The sequence below is a fragment of the Bubalus bubalis genome, chromosome 4, assembly GCF_019923935.1.
Source record: "Bubalus bubalis isolate 160015118507 breed Murrah chromosome 4, NDDB_SH_1, whole genome shotgun sequence".
Taxonomy (NCBI): domain Eukaryota; kingdom Metazoa; phylum Chordata; class Mammalia; order Artiodactyla; family Bovidae; genus Bubalus; species Bubalus bubalis.
In genome coordinates, this window is record NC_059160.1 from 147,010,754 (window position 1) to 147,022,937 (window position 12,184).

At 56.2% G+C, this 12,184-nt stretch overlaps 2 protein-coding genes across 7 annotated transcripts in view; one reads left to right on the forward strand and one right to left on the reverse strand.

Annotated features, from left to right (window-relative positions):
* The window catches only part of CDH23 (cadherin related 23), a 436,720-nt gene that overhangs the window by 332,891 nt on the left and 91,645 nt on the right, over positions 1-12,184 (forward strand). For all 6 annotated transcript variants that reach the window (XM_025284698.3, XM_044942219.2, XM_044942217.2 and 3 more), the window contains 2 exons: positions 9,761-9,821; positions 10,713-10,861. In XM_025284698.3, the coding sequence (XP_025140483.3) occupies positions 9,761-9,821; positions 10,713-10,861 (210 nt within the window). The remainder of the gene's footprint in view (positions 1-9,760; positions 9,822-10,712; positions 10,862-12,184) is intronic.
* Positions 38-6,399, reverse strand: C4H10orf105 (chromosome 4 C10orf105 homolog). Its single transcript, XM_006062997.4, has 2 exons — positions 5,783-6,399; positions 38-2,988 (listed from the first exon to the last, which is right to left on the reverse strand). Exon 2 carries the CDS (start codon positions 2,981-2,983, stop codon positions 2,612-2,614), a length of 372 nt encoding a protein of 123 aa, XP_006063059.3. The 5' UTR covers positions 2,984-2,988; positions 5,783-6,399; the 3' UTR covers positions 38-2,611.

Genomic DNA, 12,184 nt, shown 5'->3' on the forward strand with positions numbered 1-12,184 from the left:
CCGGGCATGAATTACCCTCCTCACCAGCTGTGGGGTTTCCAAGTTGGAGGCTGAGCCAAACAGAGCAAATCTGGGCCTGCCCGCTGGGCCAGGCTCCCAGGCTTGGGAGGGGCCGAAGAGTGGGAGGTTGGCAGTGTGCCCACCTCCCTGCATCAGGGCCAGGCGTGGGGCAGGAGGGGAGCCGGGAGCAGGGTGCTGACTCCCAGAGGCACCAAGAGTCCAGGAAGCCATGGGTTGGCAGGGTCTAGGGGCTGGTTCCAGAAAAAGGTTTTCTCCCTCTGAGCCTCGGCTCCTAGGGCCTTAAAGACACCCACCACACCAAGCCATGGGGCCCCACTCTCCCCTAGCCTAAAGCTTAGCACCTGCCACCCCCAGCTCACACAGGTCTCCAAGGATCAACCTGGGAACACAGATGGGGGTACAGCAGACCTTTGAGAGCCCTCTCCCCCCCACCCCCAGCTTTTTGTCCTTCAGGTCAAGGGTAGCCTTACTGCCCACCCCTGTGACACCACATGCCAGGCAGAGCATGCTGGCCTGGGGGTGATATGGTGACCAACTCCAGGCAGAATTCAGCCTGGGGTGTCTCAGGTAGACGTGACAGGGGGGAAACCTGTGCAGGAAGAGGTTACTGCACTGTGGGAGGAGGCCTGTCCCGCTTTCTAAACCCCAAGACTTGGTTTCTATTTATATAGACTACTCAGAGTGAGATCCTAGAGCCTGTGAGTAATATAAGGCAGTCACCGATTCTCCCCATTTCTCAGGGAGAAAATCAGGCTCTGGTGATTTCTCAAGGCCCTGGAAGTAAGTTTCTGGCCAAAGTGGACTTGCTCTCAGATGTCAGACTGACCTGAGAGGAAGGCACGGTGGGCCTGCTGGGAGAGACAGCTTCTCTGCAGAGGCATCCAAGGGAAGAAGGGGGTGCCCCCAGGACTAGACAGGGCCACCCTTCACTCAGTAAACAGAGGCCCCATGCCTCGGAGCCTGTTGCTGGTGAGGCAGATGAGGGGCTAGACTTGGTCTTGCTCTCTGGGGGCATCCCAGGCTTGCAGAAAGGAGCAGCCATGACGGGGATGACCCACACTGCCCAAAGGAACTGGTCCCTTTCCTCCCTTGATTTCAGCAGGAGGAGGCTTCAGGTGGAGACAGAGGACTTCATGGAGGGCATGCGTGCCGAGTGAGCTGTAGCCCAGGGTAGACAGATATTTCAGTTTGCCTGGAGTCTTGGGTCAAGATGAGGCTAGAAACATCATTCGCAGTCAGCTCCCAGTGGGCACCGAGCACCAGACAAAGAAGCTCTGGCTTGATCCAGCAGTAGGGAACCAGCAAAGGTTCTGGAGCTGGGGAATGGCAGACTCAGAGCTCGCTCTGTGAGAAGACGTGCCTGGCTGCTCTGTGGATTGTAGCAGGGTTAGGTAGAGCAGTCCCTAATGGGGTACAGGTGACCCTAGCCAGGTGACTCTGGGGCAGGAGCTGGGCAGTTCAGACCCCTCTGCCCAGCCCCCCAAATTGGGGACCAACCAAAGTGGTTAGCCCCAGCCTTACGAGGAGAGGTTGAAGGTTTGGGATTCTGAGAAGCCCAACCTGGGGTGGGATTGCTTTGACAGTAGCCAGTCATTGAAGCAATCACCAAAAATACGATAGCACACCTCATGTGGTCAAGGCCTGAGGTTCCACAGCGGTCCTGGAGAGGCCTGGACCCTGTCAGCTGGAGGAAGCCTGCCTCCCTCCCTGGGTGAGGCATGGAGCCTCTACGATGCTCTCAGAGCCTGGATAATATCACCTTCAGTTGCTGACAATGCCTCCTCCCGCTCTGACACAGCGGCAGTCCTGGCCTCTGCAAGGAGCTTCTTAAGTCATTCCCAGCCCCTTCCTCATCCATCCTGGCTCAGGTGCATTGGGGTGGGGGGAGGGGGGTGGTGGCGTGCCAAGGTGACAGCCAAGATTGTGATTGGCTAGGTGTGTTGAGAGCCCCCAGAATGCCCCTCCTCCTAGCAAGCACCCGGCATCTGATTCACCACAGGGGTGCTGGCTGCTCCCATGGATTACAGGCAAATGCAGGCAGGGTCCTGGAAGTCGGGGGAGAGGATTCCCTGGGTTCCCCTTTGCCTCGGGCACTGAGTTGGCACAGAGGGCAGGACACTCCCTTGCCCCCAGCATGGCTGAGTATTTCACTTGGCTGGAGGGAACCTTTGGCCATTCAGCAACTCGCACTGGAATCTGAGCTGGGCTTTGGCACCTGGAGGGTGGGCAAGGCTTCTCTTGGGAAGAAGGGGGACTGCTTCCTGGAGATGCTGGTGCCTGGTGGTCAGAGAGGGGCCTTGGGGGCCCCACGTTTGTACCGTTGAAAGCTTTGGGCCAAGGGTCCAGATGGTTGCAGGTGCCCAGTCACTGGTCCAGGAGCCTTCCAACCGGCAGCGGCTAAAGTGGCGGCAGGAAGGAAGGCATTCTTCGGGGACGATCCCTGGGAAAGGCCACGGGCCTGAGTGCACAGAGTACCAATGGCAGTGGGCATGTGGCCCAGGTTGTTTGGGCCACTGTCCTCTTGCAGCCGGAGGTGCCTGGTTCTGCCCAAGGCAAGAGGGTCTGTGGATGGGATAGGAGGACACCCCTGTCACATCTTGGTAGATTCCGTGCAGTCGCAGTCGTGGTTGTCCTCTCTGCCCGGCAGGGGGCGCCGGGGGGCAGGCCGGCCGCGGCGGAAGCTGTGCAGGGAGCGGCGCAGCGAGCCCAGGCGCTTCCAGAGGCGGAGCTGGGGCTCGCTGGGGCTCCCCGGGTGGTGGGGCATGCACTCGCGGGCCCGGCGGCGGCTCGGGTCCAGTGCCCGGGGCTTGCAGAGGGTCATGAACAGCAGACAGGTGGCCAGCAGAAGGAAGATGCAGGCCAGGGCAATGAGCACGGGGATGGGGTCAACGGCCTCTGAGAGCCTCCCTGGAGTGGCTGGAGCTGTGAGGAAGGCGAGGGGGCTGGGGCCCTCTGTGTTCATGGCTCCTGCAACAGGAATGGGACAGGAGCAAATGAGCTGGACTCAGGACTGGAGGGGGAGGGGGACTTTGGGTGCTGGGCACTACCAAACTAGCTGCAGATAAGATTGCAGTCATTTTCCAGGTTAGAACGGTGAGCCTGGGAGAGGTGACAAGTCTAAAGTCATGCAGTGGGAGAGTGATGGAGCTGGGCCTGAACTCAGGTCCTCCATCTGCCACAGTCCCTGCCTACCTGTCACAGAGGAGGCAGGAAGGGTAATGCCTTCTGGCATTTTAAAGTCAGTTCTCATGAATCACAACAGAGTCTTGGGATCTAAGACCAATCCCGTCCCTAACTTGCTCTGTGGCCAGGAACAAACCATGAGTTATAGCTGCAGAGGGCAAGGACCCTAGCAGTTATCTGCCACCAAGGCTACAAACTGGTCGAGTTCTTACAGTGCTTTTATAAACTTAAATTAATTGTGAATGTTTTTTAAAAAACGAGGTTTCACATAAATATCTGAACACCTGGCTTCTCTTGAAATTTCAGAATTTTAGCAATAGCAACATGGGGTCCATTGCTGCCGGCCCCCAGGGGCTGGGGCTGAGCAGCAGCTGCCCGATTTAGACGGGGTGCTAGCCCCCAGCTCACTGCACTCCCTGCCTTCTGGCCCCCCGCACACCTATGTCACCCACCTGACCCCCAGGAGAGTTCCTGTTGGTGCTTCCCAAAGAAGTCCAGCCTGCTCCAGAGACAAGTGAGGAAACTGAGGCCCAAATAAGGGGTAGCCAAGCCCAAGGCCACACTGTGAGCCAATGGCCAAGATAAGCCAGAACCAGGGTTCCCGACCCCTGGACTGGAGGCATTGCCACCCTGCTGGCTCCCAGCCCTCTCCCAGGACTTCCTGAGAACAAGTGGGAAAGAACCCCCAGAGAGCAGCCCACTTGACAAGGTGGGGCTTGAAACGCCCCAGACATAGTCATCCATTACCACTTAGGATCATCCCACTGGTGGGGGGTGGGGCGGCAGATTCCTTATAGCTGGCAAATCAAACTGAGCTCTTGGTTGCAAATTAACATGGTTAGAGACCAGCTAGTAGATAGCATATTCCCAGCAGGACAGGTGGGCAGGTCTACCTGAAGAGTGGGGACAGAGGGGCCTCAGCCGAGCTGACAGAATCCCAGAAGGCAGGCCACTGTGGTCCCTCTTCCAGATTCCCAAGAGAAGCCAGAAATCTGCACTTTTTTTTTAGGCAAACTTTCCTGATGTTGAAGTGTTGCCAACTAATTCAAATCTGGTTGAATCCCCTCTGGAGAGATGGGGGTGGGGTGCAAAAAAGACACTGCAAAGGCCAAACAAACTTGATTTTTTTTTAATCCAAATGAATTTTCAAATATTTAAAAATACTACGAATGGGCCACACAAAATACATAAGGAGGCTACATACAGCTTGCAGGCCAACATTTGTGATCTTTGATTTCTACAAACACAGGACAGGAAATCCAGAAGGGGGTTTAATAAGAAATAATCGTTTGTTTCTCTTTGACCTTTGAGACCTTCATGACCTAGAGGATAACAAAGTTCTCTCCTTTTCCTAAGTCACAGCCTAGTCTAACTTAGTCAAGTTCTAGCACCAACACTAGGGAGGAGGAAGGGCTTTAGGTTAAACCGAGACTCTGCCTGCGGGCTGCAGAGCCCACCAAGTTAGCAGGAAGTGGGAAATGGAGAGGGGGCCCCCCCAGCCCACACCCTCCCAAGCCGCCATTGCCACCCCAGGCACTCACCAACAGCTGCAGGACCTGACTCCTGGCTCTCTGTGCCCAGCCTCGTCTGCCTGCAGCCTGCCCTGTGCCCAGGGACTAAGGGCATCCAGTGCACCCCACCCCCCACCCCCACCCAGTCCCCACCACCACTCCTTCCCAGCATTTCCAGAGAATGACCCCTCCCAGCTCCCAGATGGAAATGTTGATGCCCATCTAGCTGCCTGGGGCCTCCGCCTCTTAGCATCAGGCCTAGAGAGTGCACTGGCCAGGCCATATGTGGGTTGGCCCTTCCTTGAATCTGGAAGGGAAGAGGGATGGGGTGTGCCCACTGCCATGTCCCCTGGGGAGAGAACTGCCCATCCCTCCATCCTCCCCAGGGAAGCGCTTGGCTGGGAGTAAGAAAAGGGCAGTCTGAAGTGAGAGAAGTCACAACCCTGCTAGTCCTAATGCTATTTCGAGACCTCCACATGGACCTGGAGACCCTATCAGACTAGCAAAGCAGGTCCAGGCTTCAGTCGTTGGGGCAATGCTTTGAAAAAACATGTGAGGCTAAATTGGCATTGGAGTATTTTCTCTGGGAGCAGGAGATTCCCAAGTGGTTGAAAATATCAGGCCATCCTTCCAGGGACGTGCGGCAAGACTGAATGCATGCCCCCAGCTGCCGTCTGAGCAGCCATCCAGGGCCAGCGGTTCTGGGGAAAGGAGGCCTTTGTCAGACCAAGGCTAGAAATGATCCAAAGAGCAGCTGAAGCCTCACCCTGCCCACTGGAGCCCCAGGCATGCCTGCAGGCCTCACTTTGGACATACCTCTGCAAGCTCAGTCTAGAACCTTTTTTCTTCATTCAGAGCTCCAAGAGCAGGGCCTGCTGTGATGAGAGGGGACTGACCTCAGCACATCTTTCTGGGTGGCCTGAGACTAACCACTGCTCCTACCTGGGCCTAGGTTCCACTCACTACAAAAGCAGAGGGATTCCCCACGTCTGAGTACATGCGCACATCTTCCCCGCAGAACCCCAGGCAGCGTGCTCCCCCACTTCCCTGCAGGCCCCAGCACTGACCTCAGAGCCAGCCCTCGGCGGTATCCAGCTGGGCGAGAGGTCTTCTCAGCTGTTCGACGGAGGTTCGGGGAGCACTGGTCGTCTCTGTGACCCCCACCTGCCCTGGGCTCCGCCTGTGTCCCTCAGCCAGCCAGGCAGAGTGGCCCTTGCCCCTCACTCTCCAGTTAGACCTGGCTTTGTCTGGAAGAGTCTGGGCCCTCCCTGGGGGGAGGGGAAAGGCAGGAAGGTCGGGATGGCAACTGGGCTGGGAAGAGGGAGCCTCGTGGAGGAGTTGGGCGCTCCTGAGCCTTCCCACGGCCTTCACTGGCCGGTCTCCTTGGAGCCCTCTGGAGGGGCAGGGGGCCTTGCGGGGAACGCAGTGGGGAGGGTCTCTCTGACTCTGTACCCGAGGCTCTCACCTTCCCCTGCTGGACGTTTGAATGGTATGGTCGGGGGCAGCCAGCGGGTTGCTATTCAGTGCCTGCCAGCCTCCAGGTTACCGGGGAGAGGGGCTACAAGCCACGCGGCGGGAGGGGACCGGGCAGAGTGATGGGCCCTGGCAGCCCCCAGGCCCCCCTCCCCTTAGCTTCCCAGAAGAGCACCTTCCCTTTGAGGGTATTTAGCTGTAGAAGTGAGGAGGAGAGGCATTTTCAAAAGTCAGAGAAATCACTGGGCAGAACATAGAGGATTGAGAGCCTGCTAGGGCGGCACTCCTTGTAGTTTGAGTGAGCCCTTGGAGACCCCCAGGCGGCGGCTACACGCACGCACGCATGCACGCACGCGCGCACACACAGTCCCACCCCCCCAGCCCCCACCTCCTTTCCTCCTGGAAGCCAGCACTTTCCTGGCAACCAGCCTGCTTAGAAGCCTAAGTCTTCAGCAGCTTTCCCATCAAGGACCCCCAAGCTCCCAGATAGGGGGAGTTGTGGCTCTGACCAAGACCTGAGCCTGGGGTCCACCTGCTTTTTGGGGAGCCTGTTTTTTCGACAAGTAGCTCAGATGGTAAAGAATGTACCTGCCAATGAAGGAGACCTGAGTTTGGTCCCTGGGTCGGGAAGATCCCCTGGAGAAGGGAATGGCTACCCACTCCAGTATTCTTGCCTGGAAATCCCATGGTCAGTGGAGCCTGGTGGGCTGCAGTCCATGGGGTCACAAAGAGTCGAACATGACTCAGCGACTAACACTTTCACTTCCTGCCCTTAGCCCTTGACAACAAGAGAAGCATCCTCTGCATAGTCCCAAGTGGGTAGGATTAGGAGAGTCCGTTAGGTGACTGAGGGGTCGTCTCATCCAGCCCTGTCTTCCAGATAATGAAACTGAGATCTGAAGAGGTGCAGCCTGGCCAGGGTCTCCCGCCTAGCTAGTGGTGGGGACTTGGTGCTTTTCCTGAAAAGGCTGGGCAGGCGTGGCACTGGCATCTGGCACCCTGAGCCACATCAGCCTAAAGATGTCCCCAGCGCTCCATGGGCCTGCTGGATGCCTGTGTCTTACACCTCGCCCTTCGGTGAACCTCGTTCACTTTCTCTTCCCACGCTGACAGCACACCTCCATTTTTCTTACATGGCCGGAGGCAAAACTCCCCAGGTGGCACAGGCTGCCAGGAAAGGGAGGCATCTGGGAAGTCGCACCACGGACAGCAACACCCAAGGGTGTCCACTGGACAGCTCAGCCCTCTTCCTGTCCTGATCCCTTTCAGAGCCAGGCTGTCAAAGTGCCCCGCTACATCCCTCTGAAAGGTTGTTGTTGAAGACACCGGGATTCTTGGCCCCCGGAGGAGAATTCAATCCGGGGCCAGAGACGAGGTTTGATCACTCAGAGCTTTTGTGTAATAAAGTTTTATTAAAGTATAAAGGAGATAGAGAAAGCTTCTGACATAGGCATCGGAAGGGGGCAGAAAGAGTACCCCCTTGCTAGTGTTAGCAATGAAGTTATATACTCTCCAATGAATCCAAAGAATGTCTGGAGGTTGTAAAGACCTCACCAGACCTACTCCCATAATTTACATTTTAAGATAACAGAAGGTTTAATCCAGAGACTGTCCTTAATCCAGAGACTGTCCTCAGGCAGGATACGTTATTGTTATATAATCCTAAGGAATGTAGAGAAGGAAAAAAAAGTTTGTCCTTTCTTCCTCCTTGAGAATTCCAGACCCCCCTCTCTTTGGGGACCCCTAGACTCCTTATCTGGAGAAGGCACCCCACTCCAGTACTTTTGCCTGGAAAATCCCATGGACGGAGGAGCCTAGTAGGCTGCAGTCTATGGGGTCGCTGGAGTCGGACACGACTGAGCAACTTCACTTTCACTTTTCACTCATGCATTGGAGAAGGAAATGGCAACCCACTCCAGTGTTCTTGCCTGGAGAATCCCAGGGACGGGAAGCCTGGTGGGTTGCCGTCTCTGGGGTCGCACAGAGTCGGACACGACTGAGCAACTTCACTTTCACTTTTCACTTTCATCCATTGGAGAAGGAAATGGCAGCCCACTCTGGTGTTCTTGCCTGGAGAATCCCAGGGATGGGAAGCCTGGTGGGCTGCCGTCTCTGGGGTCACACAGAGTCGGACACGACTGAAGAGACTTAGCAGCAGCAGCAGCAGCAGACTCCTTATCAACCTGCCTAGAAAATGACTCTCTCACCTCCACCTTCTAGCTCTTAAGCCTTCTCAGGGGAGGGAAGAACTCCACAGCAAGGGGCAACGCAGCCATCCCAACCCCAGTGTAAATCAAGAGGACCTTTCAGGAAAAGGTGGCATGTCTCATAACATCAGCCTTCAGCATCTATCTTGGCACCAGACCAGACGCTTTGCAGCAATTCTATCTAATTTGCCCATCAACCTCACAAGGTTAATTATCACTGTACCTACTGAGGCTCAGTGGGGTTATTGTATCCATGGCCACATAGCCAGGAAGTGGCAAAGCCAGGGCTTGTGCTTGGGTCTGCCTGACCCAAACCTGCTGTTCCTTTCACACCAACAGCCTGCCTTCTCTGCACCATCAACATGCTCTTCAAAACCCTTAGACACACAGCACAGGGTTGACGTGATTGCTGAGGACAAGAGGGCAGATCCAGGGAAAGGACGAAGGTCCCGGGCATTACACAGCAAGTCGCACATAAGGTGGCCCCGTGGGAGCCTGCCCAGCCACGCAAGCCCAGGCCTCTCTCTGCATCACTATTCAGGGGTGTTCTCTGCTGCTTTCCAGTGTGTAGTGGGTCGAGGAGGTATTCAGCTCTTGGTTTGATGGGACAGACCTCAGGGCCGTCTGTGGCTCTGCCAGCAGCCTCAAGGTCACATGCATTGTCAGAAGGGCTAAGTAAGCACTGGGCATTCTCAGAGTGAGAAGAGCACCCCCAAGTCCCACTGGAAACAGGGCATAAGCCTGAGGTGCAACCTAGCAAGCCAGGGTGGGCTGGAACTACACTGGAATGATCGTGTGTGTGAATGGACATGGAGCCATTCCTTTGGCAAATGGGGTTTCTAGGTTTCCACAATGTGGCTATTTTAGCGTACAGTATACTTTCTGGGAGTTGTAGTATATACAGTGCCAGGCTGGGAGCCAGAATAGCTTCAGACCAAGGAAGTGTGGGCAAGGAGCAGTTGTGCACCCCACCTACCCCAGGTGAGTCTCCTGGACTCTCAGAAGGCTGAAGCGGGGAACCGTGGAGGGCCAAGCTGAGCTAGCCAAGCCTGGATCCAGAGAGCCATGGTGCTGTCACCCACCGTCTCGCCCGTGCTCACCAGGAGCCTGGAGGAGTGTCAGGAGAAAGAGCTGGCAGGTCTCCCGCCATGGACAGGGCAGCCTGGGGCCATCAACAGACAGGTGTCCTCATAGGGGACGAGAAAGACATGTCCCTCTCCTCTTCTATACCCCCAGCTTCATGGGAAGCTGGGTTTGGGCAGGACAGGCTTGGGGTGGCGTAAGGAAAGGGGAGGGACTCCACAAACACCTTCTCTGCCTATGGGTGGAATTCGAGGAGTAACCACGTGTCTCATTCTCCCTCAGCTAAAAGCCACAGATGCAGATGAGGGCGAGTTTGGGCGTGTGTGGTACCGCATCGTTCATGGTGAGTAGGCTGCCCTAGGATGGCAGGGGGAGGTGGTTCCTGCCCCTGGGTAGCAGAGCTCCTCTAGGCTGCCAAGGGTCTGGGAGACGGGTCAGAGGGAGGAACCAGGGATGTTCTCAAATCATTCGCACCAAGTTGGTTGTGTTTTCAGTGAGGATGCATTTGACTGCTGTGCTAAGTTCTTAAAGCCCCACAGCGGGATATCACCCTGACAGAGGGGACCTCGAAGACCAGAGCAGCCCCTAGCAGTGAGCTCCCAAGACACTGAGGTCACTGGCCCAGTGGGTATCATGTGCCCCTGCCTAAACCAGTCACTGTGGCCTTGGACACTGGGACAGCCCCCCACCCCACCCCAGCACCCTCCCAAGGCTGAGTCTCACTGGGCCAGCTAGAATCCCGGGACCATGCCTGAACCAGTCACTTCGACCCGAGACTGCAATATGCTGATCTCGCTTCTGGAATCAGGGGTGAGCTCACCCCTATGAGTAGAAGTGGCTGGATCCCAAAGGAAAATGAGAGTCCGCAAGGGGAGGAAGTGGGTGCTTCCTCACTAAACCTCTCACAGAGAATTTGATTTGTGTTCCATTCTTTGTAATGCCCCAGTGTCCTCTGGAATAGTAAATCTGCTGACACCTCCAGGTGTGGAGGTCTCGGGACCTCTAGGCTTTCCATAAGGGGGGCACAGAATGAGCGTCTACCCCCTCCCTCAAATCCTGCTAGCTAGGGCAGTGTGAGGCGAGGCTTCTGTACCACTTCAGGCTTCAGCCAAGTGCCTGAGACCTCTGGGAAGGGTCTGCCCTCTGGGGGTCTGGGCTCCCCCTCTTCCCCTCCATAACCAAAGCATCCTACTCCAGGGCAGAGCCCATGCATATTCTCTGTCCCTCCACACAGGTAATCATGGCAACAACTTCCGGATCCACATCAGCAATGGGCTCCTCATGCGAGGGCCCCGGCCCCTGGACCGGGAGCGGAACTCGTCACACGTTCTGATAGTGGAGGCCTACAACCATGACCTGGGCCCCATGCGGAGCTCCGTCAGGGTGAGGCCAAGGGCGCTCTGGGGCCAGGGGGCTTGCACATGGGGCAGCATGTCGTGAAGCCCTGTGTTCTGTTCAACATTGCTGTCAGGCTGAGCCAGAGCCTCAGGTGGACCAGAGATGGCCAGCAGCTGGGGCCCGGGGCGGGAGGGGGGGCACCACTCATCTGGGTGCTGAATGACACCTGGGCTCAGTAGGGGTGCCTTGGGCTCAGACCCACCTGGGATCTTGGATGTGTCATTTTGCTCCGAGCCCGAGTTTTTCCATATGTGGAAAGGGGTCAGTGATGCTGATGCCTGTCCTAAAGGATGAGGTATCCTTACTACACCAACCCCTGTATCCAAACAGCTCTCTAGTGCGGGCCAAGGGAATCTCACACATGGGATCTTAGAGCTATAGATGTTACCAACTTCATTTTACAAATGAGGAAACTGAGGAGCCACTTGTGATCAATCTAGGACTTGAGCCCTCGTCTTCTGAGTCCAAGTTCAGTGTTCTTTCCATTGAAAGTGTCTGCCAAATACTCCAGTCAGCACTCCCAGCTGCTCCATCAGATGTCATCTTCTCTGCCCACCTCACTCCCCTCAGGCCTCTCCCCTCTGCAGCTAAAATCAGATCAACCCTAATCTTCCTGAATGGTCAGAACATGCACCCAGATATTCCATTGGCTGGGCTAGGGGTACTCTCCTGCCCAGGGGATGACAGAGATAATGAGACGACCTACAAGGTCGCCCCCACCCTACCCCACTGCACACTCAGCAACTCATAGCCCCTTCCCCTTAACCAGGTGGAAAGTGAGTCAGACCTTAAAGGTGAAGAGTGGGAGGAAGATGGGAAAAGTTGGGGTGGGGAGCAAGCAGGGACTTTTACCCAGAACTGAGTGGGGCAGAATTAGCTCCTCTTATCGGCCCCATCTCTCCACCCCGCTGTTTCCCTCAGGCTGGAAACAATGAACAGAAGCCTGCCTTGGGTCCCCATCGCAAAGGAGGGTGCTGGGGAGCGGGTGACTCAGCCCTGGCCCATCCTCTGCTGTTGCCCCGCAGCTCTGCCCCATGAAGAGATGGTGAGAGAAACCTGGGTGCTTATTACGGCTGCTGCTCTGAGCGAGGTCTGCCCTGATGGAGGTGGCCGAGGGGGTTAGATCCCTCGGTGTTTCATACCCTGGGGCTGTTTAGAATGATTCCAGGGCTCCGGTGACTGAGGGTCAGACAGTGACCTAAATGTGCACCGAAGCAGCCCCACACAGCCACGCTCACCTTCATGACTAGGAGATACTGAATCAGCACGTGAATAAGTGACCCACCCATTTCAGAGCATGCCCTCGGT